This window comes from Tursiops truncatus, chromosome 12 (assembly GCF_011762595.2).
Source record: "Tursiops truncatus isolate mTurTru1 chromosome 12, mTurTru1.mat.Y, whole genome shotgun sequence".
Classification (NCBI taxonomy): domain Eukaryota; kingdom Metazoa; phylum Chordata; class Mammalia; order Artiodactyla; family Delphinidae; genus Tursiops; species Tursiops truncatus.
The window spans coordinates 85,895,087-85,916,851 of NC_047045.1; the positions used below are offsets into that span (position 1 = coordinate 85,895,087).

Consider the following 21,765-nt stretch of genomic DNA (forward strand, 5'->3'; position numbering starts at 1 on the left):
TATTAATGGTTCATTTGTTGATTACATTTGTTTATAAAATTACTCCAAGATAAATCATTCCTTTCATCATTTTTATCATTTTCTGTTCAATTGTTTTGGAAGTTTGAGAACCATTCTTGTTTTGTTGTGTCTCTTCTCAATGTTCTGTGCTTTATGAGTCATTCTTGATAATGTTTCGTGATTTATACAGATTAAAGAAATGAGTGCTTTCTCTCTTCCTGAATCTTGTTCACTCAATGTTCACTTTTCCCCAAATACATTCAATGTTTTACCATTAGGTTTTAAATCGTGCCAAAACCAACGTGAACATTTATTTACTCCACTTGAAAATATTAGTCATACAGGTTCTATAAAAAGTTCCCAGCAAAACTTTATTCCTTGATATTTCATAAACGTGAGAGATACACACTTTTGGCTTCCATTTCAAAATACTGAGCTACTGCATTAAGATATCTGCAAGTAAGTTATCAACTGATACTGACACAACAAACCATCAGACAGATGTGCTGATGAGTTCTGGGAAGATGACAACTGACCAGAGGCTGAAACTTCACTGCATTGATTTTTTTTCATACCAAACAAGATATTATAGATTGTGAAAATCCATTCAAAATATGTCTTATCAGACTTCCTTCAAATCTTTCGATACCTTCATGTTACTCTCAAGATAAAATCCAAAGCCCTTAAATATGACCTGAACAGTCTTGTAGGATCATTCTCTGCTCACACCCGCATCCTCCTCCTCCACAATTCTCCAACAAAACCCCTTCCACCTTTGGAGTCCTCCAACTCTTTCTCCCTCTCCTCTAATAGAATTGCAAATTCTGGACTTCCCTGGTGGCACAGTGGTTAAGAATCTGCCTGCCAATGCAGGTGACACGGGTTCGAGCCCTGGTCCGGGAAGATTCCCACGTGCCGCGGAGCAACTAAGCCCCTGTGCTGCAACTACTGAGCCTGCGCTCTAGAGCCGCGAGCCACAACTACTGAAGCCCACGCGCCACAACTACTGAAGTCCACGTGCCTAGAGCCCGTGCTCCGCAACAAGAGAAGCCACTGCAACGAGAAGCCCGCGCACTGCAACGAAGAGTAGCCCCTGCTCGCCGCAACTAGAGAAAGCCCGCATGCAGCAACGAAGACCCAGTGCAGCCAAAAAAATAGCAAATTCATCCTTCAGGCCTGAGCTTAAACACCAACCTTCCTTTTTAGCACATTTTTAAAAGATTTTTTTCTAGTTTTACCGAGATATAATTGACATACAGCACTATACAAGTTCAGGGTATACAGCATAAAGATTTGACTTACATATATTGTGAAATGGTTACCACAGTAAGTTTAGTTTCTATCCATCATCTTATATAGATACAAATTTAAAAAAAGAAAAGAAGAAAAAAATTTTTCCTTGTGATGAGAACTCTTACATTACAGTCTACTCTCTTAACAGCTGGTGTATCACATACCAGGGTTAACTACAGTCATCATGTTTTACATTACATTCCTAGTATTAATTATCTTATAATTGGAAATGCGTGCCTTTTAACCACCTTCATCCGAATCCCCCCTCCCATCACCCCACCCCCAACCTCTAGTAACCACAAATCTGGTCTCCTTTTCAGTTATTTTTTTTTTATTCAACGTTTAAAAAAAAGTGAGATCTTACAGCATTTGTCTTTCTCTGACTTAGCAAAATACCCTCAAAGTCCATCCATGTTGTCACAAGTGGCAGGATTTCCCCTTTTTTTAAATAACTGAATAATATTCCGTTGTAATATATATACCACAACTTCTTTATTTGTTCATCAGTGGACACTTAGGTTGCTTCCATGTCTTGGCTATTGTAAATAATGCTGCAGGAAAACATTGGGGTGCAGATATCTCTTTGACAGAGTGTTTTCATTTCCTTCAGATATATTCCCAAGAGTGCAATTGCTGGACCCTATGATAATAGTATTTTTATTTTTTTAAGGAACTCCATACTGTTTTCCACAGTGACTGTACCAATTTAGACTCCTACCAACAGTGCACTAGGATACCCTTTTCTCCACATCCTTGCCAGCATTTGTTAGCTCTTGGCCTTTTTTTTTTCGGCCACACCACGTGGCATGCGGGATCTTAGTTCCCTGGCCAGGTATCGAACCCATGCCCCTGCAGTGGAAGCATGGAGTCTTAATCACTGGACCACCAGGGAAGTCCCAAAGCTCTTGTGTTTTTGATGATGGCCACTCAAACAAGGGTGAAGTGGTTTTGATTTGCATTTCCCTAATGATTCCAGAAGTTGAACATCTTTTCATGTACCTGTTGGCTATTCCCATATCTCTTTTGGAAAAATGTCTATTCAGGTCCTTTGCCCATTTTTAAATTGGATTATTTTTTTTCTTTTACTGTTGTTGCTATTGAATTGAATGGGTTCCTCACTTATTTTGATGTATTAATTTCTTATGAGATTGTTTGCAAATTTTCCCCATTCTATAGGATGGCTTTTCATTTTATTCATTGTTTCTTTTGTTGTGCAGAAGCTTTTAGCTCCATGTAGTCTCACTTGCTTAGTTTTGTTTTTGCTGCTTGTGTTTGGAGATGTCACATCTAAAACATCATTGCCAACACCAATGTCAAGAAGCTATTTTTCCTTTGTTGTTGTCTAGGAGTTTCATGGTTTCAGGTCTTACATTTAAGTCTTTGATTCATTTTATGTTAATCTTTGTGAATGGTATAAGACAGGGATCTAAGTTTCATTCTTCTACATGTGAAAATTCAATCTTCCCAGCACCATTTACTGAAGACTGTCTTTTCCCCTTTTAGTATTCTTGGCTCCATGGTCAAGTATTAGTTGACATATGTTTGGGTGTATTTCTGGGCTCTTGATTCTATTCCATTGATCTATTTGTCTTTTTTCATATGGTACCATACTGTTTTAAGTACTATACCTTGAAATCATAAAGTGTGATACCTACCACTTTGTTCTTTCTCAGTATTCTTTGGCTATTTAGGGTCTTTTATGGTTTCATGTAAATTTTAGGATTTTTTTTCCTACTTCTATAAAAAAGTTGCCGCTGCAATCTTGATAGGGATTGCGTTAAATCTACAGATGGTTTTGGGTAGTGTGGACATTTTAACAATATTAATTCTTCCAATCCATGAACACAGTACACCTTTCAATTTATTTGTGTCTTCTTTGATTTCTTTCATCAGTGTCTTGCAGAGTAGAGGTATTTCACCTCCTCGGTGAAATTTATTCCTAAGAATTTTATTGTTTTTGATGCTATTGTAAATGAGATTGTTTTATTCTTTTTCAAATAATACATTGTTAGTGTACAGAAACACTACTGATTTTTGTGTTCTTCAATTTTCCTGAATTAGCTGATTAGCTCTAACAACTTTTTGGCAGTGTCTTTAGTATTTTCTATATATAAAATCATGCAATCTGCAAATAGAGACCCTTTTACATCCTCCTTTCCAATTCTGATGCTTTTTACATCTTTTTCTTGCCTTATTGTTCTGTCCAGGACTTCCAGTACCATGTTGAATAGAAGTGGTGAGAGTGGACAAGCTTGTCTTGTGCCTGACCTTCAAGAAAAAGCTTTCAACCTTAACACTTTGTAAACTGATTTAGGATGAGGAGATTGAGTGAAAGTGATCAAAAGGTACAAACTTCAAGTTATGTGATAAGTAAATACTGAGGATTCAATGTACAGCATGATGACTAGAGTTACCACGGCTGCATGGTATTTGAAAGCTGCTAAGAGAGTAGATCCTAAAAGTTCTCATCACAAGGAAAAAACTTATATAACTGATATAAATAATTATGGTCAAATTACTTAATATTTTTTGCCCCCTTTAGACAGCAAATCCCATTACAACTGAATTCATGTCTGATGCTTATTAGCAAATGCTAAACATACAGAAGATATCTGGTAAATTTGAGTAAAATAATTTGTAAACCCAAAATGACGACTCTGGGAAAAAACTAAGCTGTGTGCTTTGCTAGACCCCATTTCAGCCACCAACTTCCTGTGTGATAATCTATGTCACCGAAGATAACACATGGGGGAGGGGGAGGAAAAGCCAATAATAAAGGGATTAGTAAATGTAGAATAAATGTTTATTATCCCTTGCAACAGAAAAGTAGCCAAACAAGCAGTGGAGAACTGGTTTAAACTGAATTAGAAGTACTGAAATTTGGGGCAAAACCCTCCATATAAGAAAAACTCTAAAAACTTTCTTTTAATATTTCTTCTAATTATTTCTTATTATAACAGCAACACATATAAGGATATAAACACACCTATAAATCCCCAAAAACAACCACAATGACATATATTTTACTAGCCCTTTGTCTATGCATTTGTGTGATTATTATCTTGCAAAAATGTGATAATATGTAGCTCTGCAACTCACCACGTAGTTCTGCAACTCACCATACTTAGCAAAGCTATCAATTAAACACCTATTTTGGATTTTTACATTGTTTCTGCTTTTCCTATTACAGTCAATGCAGGACATGAATAAATAGCTAAAATAAAATGAGAGTAGAAAGACAAAAATTTTAACAGCAACTTCTCCCATTCTTAGAATAAGAAAAAATATTTTCCAGATGTAAAATCTATACCAAGTGACTCCACAGCATATCAAAACTGCCAGCACTACAAAGGCAAACAAACAAACAAAAATCCAGAAACTTTTCTAAAAAGAAAAGAAGAGTGACTGAACGTATTCTCTTTAACCAAACTTCTATTTGAGCTGTTTTAGCCAACTTGCTTTCGACCACCCTACTGCTTTCTATCAACTTGCTTCTACCCAGAATTTTGTGACAAATCCTCCCTCTTCGGCCTCTCCCAGAAGGAAATCCCAGCAAGTCCTGCAGCCCTGCCTTTTCTCCTGTTGCTCGCCAGCAGCACCACACTTACTCCTCCACAGGCCCCCACCCCAGTGCCCAAGGCTGTGGTTCTCAAGTGTTAGCTTGCATCAGAATTACCGGGGCCGGGGATGGGGGCTGGGGCCGGGGCCAGGGCTGGGGCCGGGGACAACGGTGGGCACTTGTTAAAACACAGATTGCTGATCCAACCACAGGAGTTTCTGATTCAGGTCTGGGCTAAGACCCAACCTATGGCATTCCTAACTAGTACCCAAGTGATGTTGGCGGTGATCTGGGGAACAAGTTGCCTAAATCAAAAACCAATTCCTGCAAAAAGCCTTCTCAATTTTCATACCTCTTAATGACCCCAATTCTCACAAGTGTTGTCTTGATAAACTATACCACACAATTTAACACTTGATTATACACCCTCAGTTGCTATACTCTCATAGTTTCATATCTTCTTTCCACACCACAAGATTATGAGTCCCTTAAGGGCAGTAAACAGAGAAATAGTGCTCCTGTGACTTACAAAGAGCCCAGGACAGGACAGATGGACAGGCGCACATGCTTAATATGAAACATAGGCTCTGTCTATCCAAAAGCAAACAATGTGGATTTTAAAATCTCAAACAAATCTAATTCTCCTAAAAATTTCTATTTGCTAGACCTTATGCTAGATGATTTCAAATATACACAGTCAACAAATACTGAAATAAATCTTATTCTTAGCTTATGTGTTTATTATCTGTTTTCCTCTATCAGAAAGTGACCTTGAGGGAATCCAATTTATATTCCTTGCTTTCCAACTACACTCCCATAGTAGGTACTACACAGATCTTTGTCAACTGGCATGCTGAATAAGTAGCTAGAGAAATGAGTAGTACCTGGTCACATTCCAGCTACAACTCACCACTCAAATGAATGTTTCTAAAAATGATTATTCAACCTTTGGTCAAATAATCCAGACCAATGTTAAATCTTCAGGAAGCTTTTAAGGGGTAGATTAAAACACACACACACACACACACACACACACACACACACACACACACACAGAGAAATGGTTATATCACTTATCTTTCACAGGCTTTTTATTTTGTTTTTAAAAATCTGCGTTATATGAAACAAAATTTTAAATGCCGAAAAAATTATATTAAATAGATGCAATGACTTCTATTACACATCTTTATCTATAATATGTGCAATTAACAAATACAATTTTTATAAAAAGAAACAAAAACAAAGTATTTTCAAAACTCCATTAGCTCATAACATTTTCATTAGTTAGAATCCCTTGCAAACAAAATTTTTATTTAGGAAATGTAGTAACAATGTTGAGTGAAAGAATAATAGCTATCACCGATAGGAACTTTACAGATAATATAAAAATTGCTTCAGAAATCAATCTAGTCTATGACAAAGCTATTAAATTTATTTGAATTAGTTTCATAATCACTAAAAATATTTGTGATGATCTGACTTAATCTTTTTTTTTTTTTGCGGTGCGCGGGCCTCTCACTGCTGTGGCCTCTCCCATTGCGGAGCACAGGCTCTGGATTCGCAGGCTCAGCAGCCATGGCTCACGGGCCTAGTTGCTCCATAGCATGTGGGATCCTCCCGGACTGGGGCACGAACCCGTGTCCCCTGCATCGGCAGGCGGACTCTCAACCACTGCGCCACCAGGGAAGCCCTGACTTAATCTTTTGAAATTATCAAAATCCCAATCAACTTGATTGGATTGCTAAGGAGCCCAAACACTCTCAGAAAGAATATATTAAAGATACACCTTTAACAGTAATATGTACAGTTAACAGAATTAACGAAATACATCAAGTAACTCTTTACAAATGAATTAATATTAACTTTATCCCCCTTCTAGTTACCAGATGGTGAACTCACGTTTATTTGTAATTTAGATTAAGGCATGCAACACTCAACACATTTTCTGTTTTCCATTATGAAAAAGAATATGAAAGTTCTATGTGAAAATGTAATTTCACCATTTGAGACAATGTAATTTTAAGGAAAAGAGAGAAAGTGCCCCAAATGAAGTACCAAGTAAACTGTTTCAATTACGTGTTTTTTCTTATTCCTGGTATGTCCTAATAGTTAACACATCACTGATTAGTCTTACTAACTGAAGTCTTCTAACGTTGTGTGCTTTGGCAAATTCATGCTCTGTTAACTTACTATCCTGCTACATTATATACACCAGCATAGAAACTGTATGTTCTATACCAAGAAGGGCAAATGCTACTTAATCCACATATTAGGTTGTATATAATAGGTTTGGAGGGCATAAATTAAATCCCACTAATTCTCAGTATGAAATATCTAACAGTTTTATTTGAATGAAAATTAAATCCCATCTCCAGAATCATGGAGAGGTGAAAAAATGTAACTATATTCTTTGGGTAAAAAAAGAAACCATTCTTGTAAACATTGAAGGCAGCTGACAGCACTAACATTTTCATTGTTAATTACTTGACATTTACAGGTACAGGTGATAGACTGGGCAATGCTTTTTCCATGCCACTCACATAAGTTTAGTGCTAACCCTTGCCTTTAAACAGTCTGCAGGGGCTATGCTACAGAATCTCACTGAATATAAAGCAGATGTAATGAGACACAGTCTTGTGATAAACGCTGGACCGTTAGTGACCCTTTAGCTTCCCTTGCACAGTTCCAACATCTGCCAAATGAACATGAGCTTACTTAACCTTCATTAATTCAACCAGATGTAAAGGGTCAATATATGTGAGCTGTCCTGAAAATTACAACTGCTCTACGGTCACACAATATTAGTCTGTTATAGATATTACCGTAGTTTAAATAAAATGTCATGCGTTCTCTATTTTTTAAGTTTTGCCTTCTGAGCACCAAGCAAACAGTAGGTGCTGAATAAAATGCTAAATGATTGAAGAAAAACTAGCTTTTTGGATAGCACAGTCATCATTAAGAAACACGTGCAAGCAGTCTGAAAGCTGACCATTTTAAAGGCAAATATAATTTTGTAATTTAAATAATCACCCCTTTATTCATTTGTTTAAAAATTTGAATTTTCATATAGGATCTTCCTCTAAGCAGAATATGCCTTTACACGATTTTCTGTCCCCATAATGTAGATCATTTCCATACGAGGATGGTTTATCAGTGTTTAAAAAAATAAATTAAACAAATATTTATTGAGTACTTAGAATGTACAAAGTGTTGTGCAAATTACTTATTCAGGCAGTTTTCCTTACTTCATTTTCTTTGACTAAACTGACACAAAATGAAATAATTTGGATGGGCTTTTCTCATTTTCAACAAAATATTCTCCAAGACCTTCTAGCTGTCACACTTTCTGTTCCTGGGTCCACACATTGGAAATAGAAACACTCCCTAAAAATCCTCCTGACCTTGGGCTTCCCTGGTGGTGCAGTGGTTGAGAGTCCGCCTGCCGATGCAGGGGACACGGGTTCGTGCCCCGGTCCGGGAAGATCCCACATGCCGCGGAGCAGCTGCACCCGTGGGCCATGGCCGCTGGGCCTGTGCGTCCGGAGCCTGTGCTCCGCAACGGGAGAGGCCACAACAGTGACAGGCCCGCGTACCGCAAAAAAAAAAAAAAAAATCCTCCTGACAAAAATTTTCTTCCTCAAGACATTTTCAAGGAAGGGATAATAATGAGAAGGGCGGGGTGAGGGAAAAGAAAGGAGATGGTTCAAAGAACCACTACTTTAATCCATGACTATATAAATGAAATAAACATATTTAACTGGCTTTCTACATCGCAAAGAAGACTGGGCAATGCTTTTTCCATGCTACTCACACAAGTTCAGTGCTAAACCTTGCCTTTAAACTGTCTGCAGGGGCCATGCTACAGAATCTCACTGGATATAAAGCAGATGTGATGAGATACATTTTTGTGATAAACTCCTTGGAAGAGGAGGTAAAAAGGGTCTTACTGGACCGCAGCAGTAGAATTAAAGATTCCTTTCAATGCCCTTCCACTGCAAACTGCTTGCATCCTTTTTTACTTCTGATGCATTCTGTGCTGTGGTTACTTCTATGCCTTTCCCCACCACTAGACAGTGAGCCCCGAGTGGACGATCCATTCACATTCTCGGTGGCATCAACAGCCTCTAGCCCGGCACAGGATCACTGTCAAAATCATCTCCTTATAAGGACAAGTTTTTCTTCCAGCATAACTGAGTATTGTTTCAGTTACACATTGCTATTCTTAATAATCATTTAACTCTTGAGTATATGTATTAAGAGGTTTAAAGTATTAATTGGTTAACTAATATAGAAAACAGATTCGGGAGATGTGGAATGACATTCAAATATTTATAAAACTTTAAAAGTTAACTATCACTGTAACACTAAAACAGCATGCAAGTCTTTTCATTTTCTAAGACCTACGCTCAATTTCATATCTCAGAGACATAATATATATTTTTAACTTTTCATTTTATATGGGAGTGTAGTTGATTAACAATGTTGGCGGCATATATGTTTGCATTATATTACTGTCCACCATTATACAGCAGGTTGCCTTAAGTACAACTCAGTCACACTTCTGAAAGTTTCAGACATCTAGAACTGTTTCGAAATGTGTAAGGTTTGTAATAGATGAAACATGCCATGTCAAGCTTTGTTCTTACTATTAATGTCATGATCCTTTTGAAAAGAATATGCGTCTCTGATTTAGGTATATTTCTCTCTCTCTCTCCCTCTCTCCCTTTTTCCCTCCCTCTCAATCCACACATACATGCATACACATTCACACCTACCCATGGACACTTTAAAAACAACTTTGTGTTTCAATACCAAAAACTCTCTTTTTAAAAACATCCACCTCTTTTTTATTATAAAAATTATGTAAGAAAATTATAGAAACTTTCATATGTAGAGTGAGGAAAATCAGCTCCAGGCAGCACACTATTAGCATAGGTCTTACAGCATAATATTTTAATAATGGTCATTTTTGAACTTTAAATGTAGCATTTTTTTACACAAAAAAAATTTCCAGAAAAATAGTAAATATTTTGGTTTTTTTAATATAAAACTTCTCCATGTAGTTAGAATCATATATAAATTTTAATTTCCACTATAAAAGCAACATTCATAGAAATGAGAAGTCATGATTGGCCAAATATAAATTCATTTAAATCCAAAATTAAAATTATACCAGAATAACCAAATCCAATATATTAACATAGATTCAATTTGGGGGGAAATTTATTTGATTTCACATTCCTTTTGAGTCCACCTTTCTTTTTTCCATAAATATAACCACATCTTAAGTTTATGAGGGTAAATAAAATGTCTAATGCAAGTCAAGAGTTCTTTTCCTACTGTGCACATACAAAAATTGTTTGAATAATTCATTTTGCAAAATATAATAATATAACTCTATTTTTGAAATATATAAACAATATTTTTATAATCAATAATAACCATTAAATAAAATCAAGTCTAATATTGACTTTTGCATTTTTCAATGTGGTCATATCTAAATAAATTTTCAATTCTTTGCCAGGCATTTTCTTAAAGATCATCCTTTTGTATTTTGTATTTGTTTCCCCTCATTCTAACTTATTTTAAGTTATCTTTTTAAACAGAATAAAATTCTTACAGAATTAAACTACTAATATTTTACTTTCTAGCATGTATTAAATACCTTTTTTGTCACTATAAAATAGAAAATAATCCACATTCAATCTGAATGAGATCTTACCTTCTGGTTTGTTGTTTTTCCTCTTCAGCCATTTTTCTACAGTCTCTGCACTAACACTTTCAGATACAAATTCATCTAATACCTGGGGGTGAAGAGAAAGATATGCCTTCACTTTTTCATCTGTCAAACCTGTAAAAGAATTGAAAAGAATAAAATTAATCAATACGAAATCTTCATTTACATCAAAGATATAGAAAAATGATATTTATGCAGATTGATTTAGCATAGAAATATTTCTAAAAGATGTATATACATACAATGGCCTATTATTCATCCATAAGAAGGAATGAAGTTCTGTTACAACATGGAGGAACCTTAAGAATGATATAGTAAATAAAATAAGCTAGACACAAAGGGCAAACATTATATGATTCCACTTATATGAAATATCTAGAACAGGTAAATTCATAGAGACAAGGTAGACTAGGGGCATCCAGGGGCCGAGGGAGAGGAGAATGAGGAATTATTTGCTTAACGGGTACAGAATTTCTGCTTTGGGTAAAGACAAAGTTTGAGAAGTAGACAGGAGTGATGGTTGCACACATACTGAGTATAATTAGTGCCATTGGATTATATCCTTGATATGGTTAAAATGGCAAATTGTGTGTTATTTATATTTTACCACTACGAAAAAGTAGGGGGAAAAGAGTAAAGTTAGAACTTTAGCAATTTTAAACTATAGATATTGCATCATGTTACACAGCTGTTTTGCAACAGTAAATTTCAGTGTCATATTTGAACTGATGCTGTATTCCACTGCTGTTCGGTTAAGTCTTGCAAAGTGCTTCCACTTTTTTGTAAGTAATTATCATAGATTTAAGACTTGAGGTAAGTGAAGCTCTAGCAACAGTATCAAATGGGAGAATAAAGCACTGGTACAATTTATGTGCTAAAAAACATGCTTAATGAATAAGTTCTTATCTTTTACTGTTTACAACACAAATTCTCCTTTTTCTCAGGGTCACTAAATCCAATGATAAAACTAATGTTCAGTTCAAAATACTCGACATTTTTTCATTGATATTCAATATATGTAGTCAGTTTCACTGAAATAATTTTCATAGTCTAATAATAACGGCTGAATATACACAGAATTTTCAAGCAAAGAACTTTTACATATCTTCACTTAAAAAAATATAAAATTACATGTTTTCAAATTGATGCTTCATGTTGGTATGCCATTTCACTAAACAACTCAAAATCACAAATAGGCTATCAATAATTATTACTCAGTGATTGTAATTATTTGTACTACTGTACACTCTGTGAATTATTCAATAAATTACCATCCTTAAGGATGGTTAGGTGAAAAAGACAATGGAAAGTTGTACTTTTAGATGCAGAAAAGAGAAAAAGCAAGTATATCTTTATGACTTCAGGGAATAGGCTGCATGTTTCTAGCACAGACAAGGCACAGAATTTATACATATTAATTAATTCTGCTGGGGACTAAAGCCACAACTGTATGATTCTACAACAGACTGGTATTATTGAGAAGGCAACTGATTTATTTCAATGAATTCAGTATTTAAAAAATCAATTTAAACTATATAGATATACAGATCTCTCATATATATATAATATATATAATTATGTAGTTGTATTAGATTAAAAAAAAAAAAAACAAGATCCAGCCCACGTTCACCCTGCAAAAGAGCCTCAGTGACATAAAGTTCAATTTGAGAAATTCTACAAGGTGCTAAAGAACCTTGTAGAGGTTGACTTGACCTCAAGAAGACAAAGCTGACTTGACCTCAAGAAGACAAAGCAATTTTCATACTTTCATTATGTCCGTCATAGTGGTACATATTCAACATTTGATTCCTTCTTAAAACTTCCTTCTATCACTTTTGTGACACAATATGGTTCTTATCCTAACTTCTATTTGCTCTTTACTTCTGCTTTCTCTACAATAATCTATGATGATGACAGCAAAATCTTATTATATTTTTAATCTCTAGTTTGGAAATTCTTCCATCACCTCAAGCTCCATCTTGACTCAAAACTACATGAGTCATCTCCTTCCCACTTATTCCCAAAGTGATTTTAACTCTCAACTTTCTGTTTTCTGTTACTATTACTCTCCGTTTTTTCCAGAAACCCAGGCTGAAAATATAAAGGCATAATTGACTCACTGTCATTTCATTTCATCTTAGTGCATATTATACAAGTCCTATTTGCCATATTACATATCGGATAAAGGAACCGTATCTAAAATATACAAAGAATGCTTAAAACTCAACAAGAGGGCTTCCCAGGTGGCACAGTGGTTGAGAGTCCGCCTGCCGATACAGGGGACGCGGGTTCGTGCCCCGGTCCGGGAAGATCCCACATGCCGTGGAGCGGCTGGGCCCGTGAGCCATGGCCGCTGAGCCTGTGCGTCCGGAGCCTGTGCTCCGCAGCGGGAGAGGCCACAGCAGCGAGAGGCCCGCGTACCGCAAAAACAAACAAACAAACAAACAAAAAAAAACAAAAAAAAACACTCAACAAGAAAAAAACGCAATTAAAAATGAGTCAAAGAGCTGAATAGACACTTTGCAAAAGAAGCTATAGATATGGCAAATAAGAATATGCAAAGATGATCATTTGTGAGTTAAAGTTAAACAAAAATGAGATTCCACTACATACCTATGAGAATGGTTAAAATCCAAAAAACCTACTATCAGTTTCAGCAAGAATGAGGAGTAACAAAAATTCTCCTTCAGTGCTGGTACGAATGCAAAATGGTGGTCACTTTGGAAGACTGGCAGTCTCTTACCAAGCTAAATATAATCTTACCATATGACCCAGCAGTCACACTACCAAGTATTTACCCAACTGATTAACCCACACAAAGCCTGCACGTGAATGTTTACAGCAGCTTTACTCATAATCAACCAAAACTGGAAATACCTAAGATGTCCTGCAAAAGTGGTTACAAGGGGGGAAGGGGGGGAGGCATAAATTGAGAGACTGGGATTGACATATACACACTATACTACTATACAGAAAATAGATAACTAATAAGAACCTGCTGTAGAGCACAGGGAACTCTACTCAATACTCTGTAATGACCTGTATGGGAAAAGAACCTAAAAAAGAGTGGATATATGTGTATGTATAACTGATTCACTTTGCTGTACAACAGAAACCAACACAACATTGTAAATCAACTATACCCCAATAACATTTTTTAAATAAATAAAATTTAAAAAAATTAAAAAGGTTTAAAGAAGGCAAGTTGGATACATCAGTTGTGCCATAACCATAGAGTTAAATATTATTTAGCAACGAGGAGAAATGCTCTAGCAAGCCGTGAAAAGACATGGACTAGCCTTAAACGCATATTACCAAGTACAAACAGCTAGTCTGAAAAGGCTGCGTGTTGTATAATTCTAATGATGCAACATTCTGGAAAAGGCAAAATTATAGAAAAAGATAGTAAAAAGATCACTGGTTGCCAGGTGTGAGAGGCAAAGGGTGGAACCCTCATGAATGGCATTAGTGCCTTATAGAAGTGGATCCGAAGAGATCCCAAGCCCCTTTCCACCATGCGGGAACATAGAAATTCTGTGATTCAGAAGAGGGTCCTCACTCAACCAAGGTGCACCATGGCCTTGGACTTCCCAGCCTCCAGAACTGTGAACAATAGATTTCTGCTGTTTGTAAGCCACCCAGTCTGTGGTATTCTGTTATAGCAGCCTGAATGGACTAAGAGAATCCATGAGTTCACACTGATATAAATAAATGACTGAATAAATAAATGAACAAACAGAGGAGAGTAGACAAATCTTCCATACAGAAGAATTCCAAACAATTTATGCAGATACTCTGCCCTCAAGAAGGTGCAGCATAACTCCCCACTCCGTGACACTTATTTTGTATAAATTACTCAAAATGTTTTTTAAAGATCAATTGAGTCATAAATGAGCTGTGATGTCTAAGTAAACTTCTAAAGGAATTAATCAAATCCTGGATTTAAGTACGTAGGAGAGAATGGGATGGAAAATAGACCATTTTGGTTGTAAAATCCTTTTAGAGTGCAAATGTTATCACATAGCTTGATATCTCAAATGTCTCAAAATACCTAATTACAATTTTTCTCCCCAAGTCACCATTCACATTTCATGAAAATAACTACCGCCTTCAACATGAGAATGGCAGGGGGAGTCATTATGTCTTGGTGATTAAAAGTGATAAAAAGCAAAAGTTAGTTTCCTCATTTCACCTATTCACCTGGGCCTGAGCCTGGCCAAAGCACCTAAACTCTCTCAGCCTGGCTTCTTATTTGTATGGGAATGGGATTTGTATAGGAATGAGAACAATAATATCTATCTCACAGTGTCACAATAATTCAATGAGCGAATCCACATACAGCATTTTTGCTGAGTACATTTACTAGTATCGATAGTACCAAAAAGTCATTTTTCACCTGTATGAAAGCCAATTCTTGGATTTTCCACAGAATCAAATCACAGGTTTGTAACTTTTCATTTCTTTAGCATTAAAACTCCAAACTTTCTAAAATGTCCATTTTTTGTTTTATCGTTTAAAGTACGCTCAACTTTCTTAGCCAACAGAAGCACTTTTTTCTAATATTTTATCCATTTTTACTTCCTATTAACATGCAATTTTGCAAAGGACCTTTGGGCCAACACAGGACCAACCCAGAATATAAGACACTGAAATAATTATCCACACTCCTGGAAAACGGCAGATGTATGGATGATGAAATCATTCTTCTTTTGTTTTTGTCTGACTTTGGTTTAATGTTTCCATAGCTTCCCATGGCCTGTACATTTTGTTTATGTCCATAAAAGACTTGGTTAGTGTTTCTTTGAAACAAACCCAATGAGAGCAGTGGGCTCAGACCACAGCTGTCATTAGCACACACTAGCATCCAGTGATTAAAACTTTGCCACCAATAATCCACACAGTGAATCACACAGATAGATACTAATGTCTATTCCAAGGTAACATGAACATTTGAACCAATATATTTAAAAATACTTCATTTCCACTAATGAACTACATTCTCTCATCTATGTAATAGTTTGCCTGCATACAGATTATAAGATGCTATTATCACATATAAAGACAAATTAATAATCATTTTTAAAACCATCAAATATCCAAGTGTTTGAGTTTCTAATTCTCAATGTATTTTTTTAATTGGGGTACAGTTGCTTTACAATGTTGTGTTAGTTTCTGTTGCATAACGAAGTGAATCAGCTGTATACATCCCCTCCCTCCTGTAGGTCCCTCTCACCCCTCCCCCGCATCCCACCCCTCTAGGTCACCACAGAGCACCGAGCTGAGCTCCCCGTGCTATACAGCAGGTTCCCCCTAGCTATCTGTTTTATACATGGCAGTGCACATATGTCAATCCCAATCTACCAGCTCATCCCACCCTCTCTTCCCCGCCCCACATCCACACATCCATTCTCTATGCCTGCCTCTCTATTCCTGCCCTGCAAATAGGTTCACCTGTACCATTTTTCTAGATATTTTTTGACCAGGTTGTTTGCATAAACCTCGACCCAGGTAGGTCTACATGCTGCAGTTATAGTTGTTCAGTATTTTCATAGGTTCCTTTATCCTATAGCTTCCCCCTCTATCTTTTTTGTTTTCCCCATATATTTATTACTGAAGCAAACAGAACTTTTGTTCTATGGTTTTCTAGAGTTTGGAGTTTTCTGACCGTACCCCTGTTGTGTTGTTTAGCATGTTCATCTTCCCTCTGCATTTCCTGAAAACTGAAATTAGATCTAGAGACCTCAGCAGATTGAGGTTCAACATGGAGGTGAGTAGTCAATTTTTATAAGCGGCATTGTATTCTTCTGTCAAAAGGTTGACACCATCTGGCTGTCTCTCTTTGTGACATTAGCAGCACTGATGATCTACGAGCTATTGATTCATTATGCCTTGAAAATGGTGGTTTCCTAATTCTATAATGCCTTTTCCATGTACTAGCTGAAATAATACAAAGAGAAACTTCACCTCATCTAGTATTTGGTTATTAGTTCATTGAGATAAGACAGGATAAATTTGTTCCACTTTATTTACCAGTTTTCACAATGAGTTGGTTCAGCAGCATTCTCCTGTAGGTGAGGAACTAAAAATATTACTACTATGAACCCACAGATTTGAACAAATTTGATCTGTTTCTTCCATTGTAATTATTTTCCTTGCTGGTACTCAAACTGTCCCATCCTTTGGCCAGTGGAAGGAGCCTCTTCAGGCTGCTTCCCAAGTCACTGTGACAAGAATCTAGCAGCTCTCGACGGCTTCCTTACAATCTGCGAGGATAGGGTGTTTCAGGTTCAGCTTGTGCATTTTCTGCCCCAGATATGGATACAGACAATTTTCCTTAGGATCTCTGGTTCCTTTTGGTGGGCAGTGGTGTTTCAGTTCCAGGAATGACGGACTAGATTACGTAACTACTCATCTGTTTTATCATACAATACACATGTAACAGTATGAGTGCTGTAAACAGATAAGGTGGGTTTTCTTCTCCTTTAGTATATATCTCACGAGAAATGTACACATGACTATATTTTAAAGTCACTTGGAATATTCTTCTCTCTGATTTTGTCACCAACTGGATATACATTTAGGTTCACCAGATATACCTGTAAATGTGTCTTTAGAACAAATTATTATTCTAAAAGTGGGTATCTACATGCTGAAGAACTTTTTATTTCTGAAATCTTACCATCTTTATATTCATAAAAAATTAGAAAATCACTTTCAAATCAGAGGCTAAAGAACTATTGTTTTTCTCACTCAGAGGGATACTTTTAAATTAATTATAAGTACTGAAGGATCTGTTGTTAGAAATAAGAAAAAGCACAATTTTTCAAGTATTAATTCTGCTACCTTAATTTGTGGAGAAAAATCCCAATACATGTCTGTATTCTTTTCTTAAAAAGCAGTCAAAATCATACGGCAGGAGCCCAGCACCCTCCCACCGCCCACCCCTGTTCCTGAGCTGTGGTTCCTGAGCCCCATTCCACAGTGCCCTTATGTTACCCTAACTCAGGTCTTCTCAATCTTAAAAGAATTCTTTCCTCTCAGATTAGGGGTCTTATCATCAAGTCTTCTCCTGCCCCATTATCTCACTGTAGCTCATCTCGGCTAGACTAGAAGAAACCGTATACTTTAAAATTCTAAGGTATACATTACTAATAGTGCTTTCTCTGATTGATCACAATAATTGTCTCAATTTTATAATTTCCCTATGTTTACTCCAGGCGTGAAGAATAAGTAAATACTTTTCAGATTCTTAAAGTCGTAATTCAACCGTAAGATAGCATTTGATTAAAAATAAACAACCAGGGCTTCCCTGGTGGTGCAGTGGTTGGGAGTCCGCCTGCCGATGCAGGGGACATGGGTTCGTGCCCCGGTCCGGGAAGATCCCACATGCCGCGGAACGGCTGGGCCCGTGAGCCATGGCCGCTGAGCCTGCACGTCCGGAGCCTGTGCTCCGCAACGGGAGAGGCCACAGCAGTGAGAGGCCCACATACCACCAAAACAAAACAAAACAAAACAAAACAAAACCTCTCATGCTATTAAATATTGTGCTATATTAGCTCAATTGTCAAAGAATAACCTGAACTGTGAGGGGGCTGAAACGCATGTCACGTGAGGAGTCAGGGAATGACTACAAATGCTTAGTTGGGAGAACACAAGATCCCTGGTGGACACTATTACTGCTTAATCTGAATGCTGTTAAGTAAAAAAGGTTAAGAAGTTTGGATTGGTTTTTCTTTTCTGTTTTTTGTTTTCCATGTATGAACCCAGGGGACAAAACTAGAATTAACATTTTAGGAAACCAAATTGTACTTCGATATCGGGCAGAAATTTTTAGGATATAAAAGCTTCTGTAACTGGGTCTGGAGGTTCAGGAGAGGGGAATCCAGTGGACTCCACCTTACAGTCTGAGGTGTCATCACATTCTCACACTATCCAGGAGAGAGGCGTATATAACAATTTACTGCAAAAATAATTCTATTAGCTTCAAAAGACAATTCCAAAATACATGTCTTAAAGAGCAAATATTCTAACTGTACAGTAATCATTTTCGTGCCTTAATAACAAAATCTGTCGAGTTAAAACAAGATATCTCATGTCATACTAAGCTGTGGCGGACAGTCACGGTGCTCAATGGCAACGCTTTGAGAAGTTGTCTGTGCGTGTGTGTGTGTGTGTGTGTGTGTGTTCACACAAGTTGCAGGTAAGCGTTCTCCTGGGTTGCATGTGTACGCTTCTAAGCATGACCTTCTGTGTTTATTCCCCAACACAAACTTTGTACGCCTTCTCCCTACTGGTTATTGATCTCGCTTCACCTCTGCTCCAACCACTTAATCTCCTTCCCTCACAAAAGGATAAACCAGCTAAGAGCCTTCGTAATCACGGCTGGCCTCACTTCAACCCTCTCTCTGCATATGATTCTATGCTACAACGGTGGCATGTATTAGTTCACTGAAGCCCCAGAGCATCATGTATCTGGCACATAGTAAATGATCAATAAATATTGGTTGAAAAATAAATCCTAATCTTCAAAGTATAAAAAGGGAAAATGAGCACAGAGAAGTAATTGAATTAGTTTTCTCTTCACCACAAAAGCAGTAATTAAGGTTGGAACAAAGCTACAAGCCCAAGAGCTTACCTCTTAAAGGCAAACTGCCTCTTGTTTTTGACACTTTCTCCATCTGAGCTTATCATACCTTAACGGGATTGCTACTGATCAGTGCTGCCTCCCAGTCTGGAGTGATATTACACATTTTACTTCAAATTATAAACTGAGAAATCTGACTGTTAAACCTCAGACTTTGATAAGAAGGCAGGAAGAAATCTGTGGAGCAGAAACCACCTGGAACCACAGGCTAGCCCTGAAAATAAGTCTAATTTGAGATCCCACTTTCCCCCATGCTTCCTCTGTTTCCTCAAATGCGCCAAGCCCTTCCCCATCTGTGGTCTCTGCTGATGTCTGCCCACTCTTCACCTGGCTAAGCGAGACGTCTCACCAATTTCAAAGTAACTTCCTCAGAGGCAACTTCCCTGACCACACACTCTACATTCACTGCCCTTTCCGTGATTCTCTCATACTCCAAATCACTCACCCCAAGCTGAAGTCCCTATTTATTTATTGTTCCCTTTTTTTTTTTTTTTTTTCGGTACACGGGCCTCTCACTGTTGTGGCCTCTCCCGTTGCAAAGCACAGGCTCCGGACGCGCAGGCTCAGCGGCCATGGCTCACGGGCCCAGCCACTCCGCGGCATGTGGGATCTTCCCGGACAGGGGCACGAACCCACGTCCGCTGCATCGGCAGGCGGACTCTCAATCACTGCGCCACCAGGGAAGCCCTATTGTTCTCTTATTAAACGTCAGCCTCTCCTGGTAGACTATAAGCTCCATGAGGACAGCTGATCTGTCTCATTCTCCACTGTCCACGGAGCACAGTCCCTGGCTCCGTGCAGAAGAGACTTGACAGCGGGCCTGAAACTGTTCTGAGAGGCTGCTTGCAAGGCTGGCACCTGGGAACTCGGCCCTGCGAGTGTTTCCAGCGGCTGCTGGGCCTAGCCTGCTTGTGCAAACAGTATGATTTATGCCAAACACCTGCTCTCCTTCTGGGAGGCTGCAATTCTGGACAGTGACAGGCAGAGGGTGCCTATGCGAGGAGCCCCCAGCAGGAACTCTGGGTACTGAGTCTCTAATGAGTTTCCCTAGTAGACAGCACGTCATACGTGTTGTCACAGTCGTTGCTGGAAGAATTATCCGAGTCCTGTGTGGCCCCCCTGGGAGAGTATTCTTGAAAGCTCGTGCCCGATCCCCCCCACCCCCGTCTTCACCCTGTGCACCATTCCCCTTTGCTGATTTGGCACTTTTGCTATAAGAAACCTTAACCATAAGCATGACTATGTGTTCTGGAGTCCTCCTAGCAAATCACCAAACTCAGAAGTTGTCTTGGGAATCCCCAACACAGGGACCATCATCAATTAGTGAACTAATCCATGAGTCATCATTTTTCTCACGTGATTTCACAGATGTGCAGATGTGCTGCTGCAAACTGTGCCCAGCCCTGCAAGATCACAGATGCACCCAGGCCGGAAAGCAAGTGTCCAAGCAATGGACCCCACCTCTCAGTAGCCCACAGCTCCCACTCAAGCTCCCAATCCTCCCTGAGACCAGATGAGATTCGTTGCTTTCTTTTACACTACTTTCACGTTTATTTTTCCATCCAAACGGTTTGAATGTCTATATGAAGTTTTCTGAAAAACAAGAATTTCTTTACTTCTTGAATATGCTTTTCTAATTCTGACACCCTTCAATCCACCTATAATGTAGCTCCAATTCTGGAAACAGATCCCTGTGTATACTATAGTATGAAATCTTTACATCAAAGTTCTACCCCACAATGGGCTGGTGTACGTGAGTTTATAAACATAAGGATTTATACAGCAGTTCCTTCTTGCCATTTATCAAATAAAGGAAGGGTTTAATGAGCTCTAAAGTTAATTTCCATTTTGGCTTCTTTATTTAGAAAGGCAAAGTCCTTTATATGCAATGAATAAAGGTTAAAATGTGAGAGATGTAAATGGTTTTCAATATCATTAAAATAGCTCCAAAGTTATAATAAAAACAAATAGATGAGATGCTTTTTTGGAGTTCTGTCAAACCCCATAGCCAGTGATATCATTCTTTTTTAACCAAGGAGGAAAATAAAAGCAAATGCCATGTCATTTTTCACAGAAATAAAAGAAAACTCTAAAATTCATAGGACCCACTCCCAATGAGCCAAAGCAATCCTGAGAAAGAACAGCAAAGCTAGAGACACCACTATCCCTGATTTCAAACTTTATTACAAAGTTATACTGATCAAAACAGTATGGTATTGACATAAAAACACATACACGGACCAATGGAACAGAACTGACAGCCCAGATATAAACCTTCAAATATACAGTCAGCTAATATTTGACAAGGGAGTCTAGAAGACTCAATGGGGAAAAGACAGTCTCTTCAATAAACAGGGTTGGGAAAACTGGATGACCACACACAGAAGAATGAAAGTGGACTCCTAACTTACACCACCCACAAAACTTAACTCATCAAAATACATTAAAGACTTAAATGTAAGACATGAAACCATAAAACATCTAGAAGAACACATAGAGAAAAGAAAGCTTCTTGACATTGTTGTTGGCAAA

The 21,765-nt window shown here is 37.7% G+C and overlaps 1 protein-coding gene across 1 annotated transcript in view; it reads right to left on the reverse strand.

Annotated features, from left to right (window-relative positions):
* The window catches only part of PDE10A (phosphodiesterase 10A), a 300,047-nt gene that overhangs the window by 166,616 nt on the left and 111,666 nt on the right, over window positions 1-21,765 (reverse strand). Inside the window, exon 2 of the mRNA XM_033867960.2 lies at window positions 10,575-10,703. Coding sequence (XP_033723851.1) covers window positions 10,575-10,703 — 129 coding nt within the window. The remainder of the gene's footprint in view (window positions 1-10,574; window positions 10,704-21,765) is intronic.